General features: G+C 42.9%; 1 protein-coding gene across 1 annotated transcript; it reads right to left on the bottom strand.

Moving 5' to 3' along the window:
* Positions 1–475: 475 nt before the first annotated feature.
* Positions 476–4,089, bottom strand: LOC147092585 (putative G protein-coupled receptor 139). The gene is made up of 2 exons (XM_085975958.1): positions 3,986–4,089; positions 476–3,230 (listed from the first exon to the last, which is right to left on the bottom strand). Exons 1-2 carry the CDS (start codon positions 4,053–4,055, stop codon positions 2,302–2,304), a joined length of 999 nt encoding a protein of 332 aa, XP_085832084.1. The 5' UTR covers positions 4,056–4,089; the 3' UTR covers positions 476–2,301.
* Positions 4,090–6,077: the final 1,988 nt, after the last annotated feature.

Here is a 6,077-nt window from a genome sequence, read left to right as displayed (position 1 = left end):
GGGATTAAATGTATAGATAGAAACAGACTGCTTCATTTAGTTGAGGATCAAGAGCTAACGGCCAGAAATACTTATTTTCTGATCGGAGGCCACCTGCGTGTGGAGAACTCCGATCAGTAAATATCTACGAACTTACCTGAGGGATCCCAAGGCGCCTACACTTCCGATCCTGGGCCTCTCCAAACACCAAGTGTGCAGGCCCACGTATCTCAGAGACGCAGGAAGTTCGCAATCGTCCCTGGCATCAAGTGGGCCAGGCCAGCCAATAGAAGAAGGGAATCTCACTTGATGCACTTGACAGATAGACCTGTCAAATATATGAATGCAGATCACCCCAAAAACACAGTAAAGCTTTAAATGCATTTAAAAACACCACCCCCTTTTTAAACTAAGTTGAAATTGCAATAAATTAAATACTTTAAACAAAAATTTATTTTTTGAAAAAAATAATTAAAGTTTTTTACAGTGCTAACAATAAACTTACTTCTTTCAAAAGTATTTTTAAATGATTACTGAGTGAAAAAGAAATGTCAACTCTTATCCTGGTAAAATCAGGCCTTTCGCCTGCTTTTATCAAGATTCAGAATTCTAAGGGTTTTCTGCGGGTGGAGGGTCTGCAGAAAGCGGAATTCTCTGCCCGCGGATGCCCTTTTCCAGGGCAGGCGACGGATCTGTCAAGAGAATCCTTGGCAGATCGGAATTGCCGGTTTTCAGCGCATGCGCTGTGCATGCCTGAAACCGGTATTTCCGATGTCCCTACAGCTGCTTCCACGGCGCGTACAGACACATAGGGATCTGAATATCCGGTGCAATATATGTTAGAGATTTGGAACTAAACATATTAGGAACCACTTTACACGATGAGTTGTGAGACTGGAAATAACGGAGGCAGAAATTATGTCAGTATTGAAGTTTAATTTACATAGCTGGATGAGTAACAATAGGTTGAAGTGATGTTGACACCGGGCGGATAAATTGGATAGAACTAATTACTGGGGTTGAGTGTAAACGCCGACTTATGGACTGTGCCCCTGTTATAACATTCCAACATTGTGATGATCAATTGAGATTTCAAGTAAATATCTTTGAACAAAGATGTCTAACGTCACATTGACGAGTCAAGTTCCCACTGTCTCCAGCATTCGACACTGATCAGGAGGCAGGGGCCCGTTCTATTGGTCCAGGAGACACAGGGGGCGGAGTCTGACGGGGAGACCAGCGCCTGCAACATTCACACCGAAATTACAGGATTACAAATATCCACCATTGTAACACCCGTATTTTCCGATCGCAGGCATCCCGCGGGCGGAGGTCTGCGATCTGGAAACATCTACTCCCTTAACTGAGTGCTACCGGGATGCACACGCTGCCGCTCCGTGGCCTCTCCAAACTCCAAATGCGCAGGACCCACCTATCCCTTAGACGCATGTAGTTCGCCGAGTCCCTGCGATTACATGGGCCATGGGGAGCCAATCAAAGAAGGGAGTATCCCTTCATAAACTTTACAGGAAGACCTGTCAAATATATGAATGGAGATCATCCCAAAAACAAAGTAAAACTTTAAATACATTAAAAAAAATCATATTTTTTAAATAACTTGAAATAACAATAAATTAAGTATTTTAAACAAAAAAATTATATTTTCTTAAAAATAACGGAAGTTTTTTACTTGGCTAAAAATAACGTTTCCTTTTTTTAAGTATTTGTAATGATAAATCAGTGAAATATTTTTGTTTTATTTTTTTAACGCTTACTCTTGTAAAAGCAGGCCTTACTCCTGCTTTCAACAGGTGTAAGAATTGTAAGGGTTTTCTGCGGGCGGAGGGCCTCCAAGAAGCGGAACTATCCGCCCGCAGAGGCCCTTCTCCAGGGCAGCCGGAGGATCTGTCAAGACCATTCTTGACAGAGCGATTGGTTTTCATCGCGTGCGCTGTGCATGCCTGAAACCAGCATTTCCGATGTCCCTCCGGGTGGGTACACAGCGCGGAAACTTTATATATTAATTAAACTGTGGCGACTCTTTCCTTTGCCTGCGGTGTGAGTCAGTTAAAGCTGACGCCCACATGTTCTACTCCACAGCTGAAGATCAATCATGAGTGTTCTCTTTGAATCTGGAGCGGGAAGTGCGCTGTTTTATGAGAACTCGATTATGTTCACCCGAGGAAAGCAGCAGGCATCAAACACAAGGCATAAAGTGGGAGAAATGATTTCTGACACCTGTTCATTCCCACAACAACAAACGACTTTCGTCTTAACGGACAGATGGCTATTCTACAATAGATTGCAGTTTGTAATTGAACTCTAGTTAGGACAGGAAGCTTTGATTTTACATTTCATTCTTTTACCAATAAATGTCCAAGGAATTTTCATGACCTGCTTCAGCTCTTCCCTGAATTTAGTTTGAGTTGCTGCATAAATACACGTGTTTGTACAGGAACTCAAATACATGAGCATATATCCGGTTTCAGCGGCAACATAGGCAGGGGCTGCAAAATCGCCTTTGTAATGCACGGTGCTTGTCACTCTGGTAGTTACAAAATTAACGACAGTTGTCAGCCACAACAGTATAAAACTTCCCGATACACTGAACAGTAAAATGATGGATTTCCTTCGGTTCTCCATCTCTGGATCGCTCTGATTCTCACTGCTGTGACCCCGGAGAGCCCTGCGGGCTCTACTGACCACTAAAATACGTCTGACTGTCAAACCATTAAAAAGTAATATCAAAGCAAAGGCAAACCAAGCAAAACAAATGCTTTGTATCCAGGAAAACGCCACACCTAAAGGCGAAGAAAAAAACGCCACTCTGGAGCGGCAACCCGAGGGAACATTGTTAATGATTCGATCAGATTCATATGCAAAACAAAATGGGAGGCTCTGTAAACAGATCAGGATAGAGACCGTTGTTATAACCGCGGCTGCAGTTCTCACTGTGCAATACTTGGTTTTTAACTTCTCAGTACATATAGCTACAAATCGGTCAAATGTGAACGAGACTGTAAACCACACCGACACATACAGGGCGACACATTGCACGTACATAATGATCTTACAAACGACAGTGTAGGACAGGAATGGATGTGGCAAGTGATAACGTAAAATGCGGTTCACAAATATATTGATGATCATGACCAGCAGATCAGCTGTTGCCATGGCCACCATGTAGACAGTGATACACTTGGAAAGGCCGCAGTTTCCTCGGGAGAGAATCACGATTGTCAGTAGGTTCGCTGTGAGAAAGAGGGAGAAGAGGTCAGTAACGGAGACACTCGGATACATCTCACAGCTTATTGTGGGGAAAGGTTCAGATCCGACCCTACTTAGGGTCATAGACACTGATTATTCTCATTAATATAAGCGAGTGTCCTCGACATTTTATTTAAAGTAATGAAATCATTGAACATTCAAAATAGAGGAACTGAAAATCCACCGTCCCTCCAGAAAACTTCAGTCACATATTAAATTTAATTCCACGGCAATTAATGGAAAGACATAATTCAAATAAAATATTCAGCTGTGACAAAATGTTTCAACTTATGTCCAACCGCTGCCGAGAGGATGGGAACACATTCCCGAGCTGCAATTATTTCTCAAAATATTGTTCAAAGTCCCCTCTTTTGTGGAGGTGTCTGCAGTCCGAGTAATTATCAACTTAATGTAGACAGGGAAGAATGGTACACATGAGGTGATTATTATGGGCACTGAACAAAACTTTCGTTAATGAATTGTGAGCTTTTGGAGGTGCCGGGGAATCAGCCTCGCCCTCCCTCAGTATAGGGAGGAATACTGAGCTCCCGGTGCAAACCACCTACCGAGGAGAACAGCACCTCAGCGGCTGCACGGACCTCTGCCATTCCCGCATTATATTCACTGATTGTTCCGGTGGATAAATGTCTCTGCAATGAGGATATTATAGGAATCTGTTACATAATCATTAAAAGTGAGATCGTCAACAGCTATTAGGCAACAAGAGACATTGACTTACCGGGAACACCGAAGGCTGCGAGAATATGGTAATAAATGTCCCTTATCTGTAGAATTGCTGGCCGTGCCATTTGTTGGGCGATTTGTGTGGATTCTGCCCAGCTGTACGATTTCGTCTGCAGTGCATCTGAAGTCAGTAAATGCTCCCAATTTATAGAACAATCCGTGCCCGATGAGGTAATCTGGTTACACAATAAGTGGCTTTATTTTCAGTCACTTAACAAACAAGGGGCGAGTATACCTTCAGTGCGCCCGGGCCGCCAATGGGGAAATTGAGCAGCTCAGTCCATGAATCTCCGCCCATTAAAATCAATGAACGGAAAGTAATACCAGCGGGAATGTGCTCTGTGCATGCCTCGTGAACCCTACAGGGACCATCCCTCCCGAACATTGCGTTAGGATCTTGAAATCTTCACTCATCCAGCACATAATTAAAATTTGTTTTGTACTGTTGTAATGGCTGATGATGAATCGGCTCTAGCATTACTGGTGGAGACACTACAATAACATTTCTTGTGGTGACCCTGCTCTAACATTACTGGTGGTGACACAAATCTAATATTACTGGTGCTGACTCTACTATAACATTACTGGTGGTGACCCTACTCTAATATTATAGGTGGTGACGATACGCTAGTATTACTAATGATGATATAACACTAACATTACTGGTGAAGACGCTACTCTAACATTATTGGTGGTGACTCTACACTAAAATTACTGGTGTTGGCCCTACTCTAACATGAATGCTGGTGACCCAACACTAACAAAACTGCCGGTGACCCTACTTTAGCATTACTGCTGGTGACCCTACGCTAACATAACTGATGGTAACTGTACTCTAACATTATTGGTGGTGACACTACAGTACCATTACTGGTGGTGACTCTAATCTAACATTACTGGTGGTGACCATACTGCAATTTTACTGGTGGTGACCATACTCTAACCTTATTGGTTGAGACCCTATTCTAACATTTCTGGTATTGTCTATACTCTAACATTACTGGTGGTGACAATAATCTAAAAATATTGGTGTTGACACTAATCTAACATTATTGGTGGTGATTCTACACTATCATTACTGGTGGGGACCCTAATCTAACATTACTGCTGGTGACCGCACTCTAACATTACTGCTGGTGACCCTACACTAACAATACTGGTGGTAACTCCTCTCTAACATTACTGGTGGTGACTCCTCTCTAACATTAATGATGGTAACTCAACTCCAAAACTATTGGTGGTGAACCTACACTGATATTACTGGTGGAAAGCCTACACTCACCTGACCGGTGATGACTCATCCCTAAAGTGAGAGGTGCTGGCCCTACTCTAACGTTACTGATGGTGACCCTATGCTAACATTAATGGTGATGACCCTACTCTAAAAGTACTGGTGATGACCCTACTCTAACATTACTGGTGATGACCCTACTCTAAATTACTGATGGTGACCATAATCTAACATTACTGGAGGTGTCTCTACTCTAACATTAATGACGGTGACCCTACTCTTACATCACTGGTGCTGACCCTAGTCCAGCGTTACTGGTGGTATGCTACTCTAACATTACTTGTGGTGACCCTACTCTAACTTCACTAGTCCTGACTCTACTTTATAAATACTGGTGATTATCTTAATCTAACATTACTGGTGGTGCCCCTGCTTTAATGTTGAGGAATCTTGTCTGGTGGGACCCTACTTTAACATTACCAGTTGTGAAACTAATCTATCATTACTGGTGATGAATGTCATTATCATTACTGGTGGAGGTTCGCATGGCAGCTGTTACTGATTCTGCCATTGCAATTTACCCTTCATCTAGACTCACCTTTTGTTTCTTAACTTGTCCCATTACCATCTCCTTTTGCCTTCCTCCATCATCCCTTTTGTCTCCTAATCCTTCCTGCTTTCCTTCCGATCACAGACCTTCCTTTTTGTGCTTTCCTCGCCTCCCCAATCTCCCTGCCACTACACTTGCTTAAAAACCTTTTACAGCTCCAACTTTTTCCAGTTCTGACGAAGGGTCATGGACTTGAAACGTTAACTCTGTTTTTCTTTCCACATATGCTGCCTGACCTGCTGAGTG

This window comes from Somniosus microcephalus, unplaced genomic scaffold (genome assembly GCF_052327205.1).
Source record: "Somniosus microcephalus isolate GS21.2 unplaced genomic scaffold, FLI_Smic_1.0 unresolved_chr2, whole genome shotgun sequence".
Classification (NCBI taxonomy): domain Eukaryota; kingdom Metazoa; phylum Chordata; class Chondrichthyes; order Squaliformes; family Somniosidae; genus Somniosus; species Somniosus microcephalus.
Note: the sequence above shows the minus strand (reverse complement) of the source record. Positions and strands in the feature narration are given on the sequence as shown.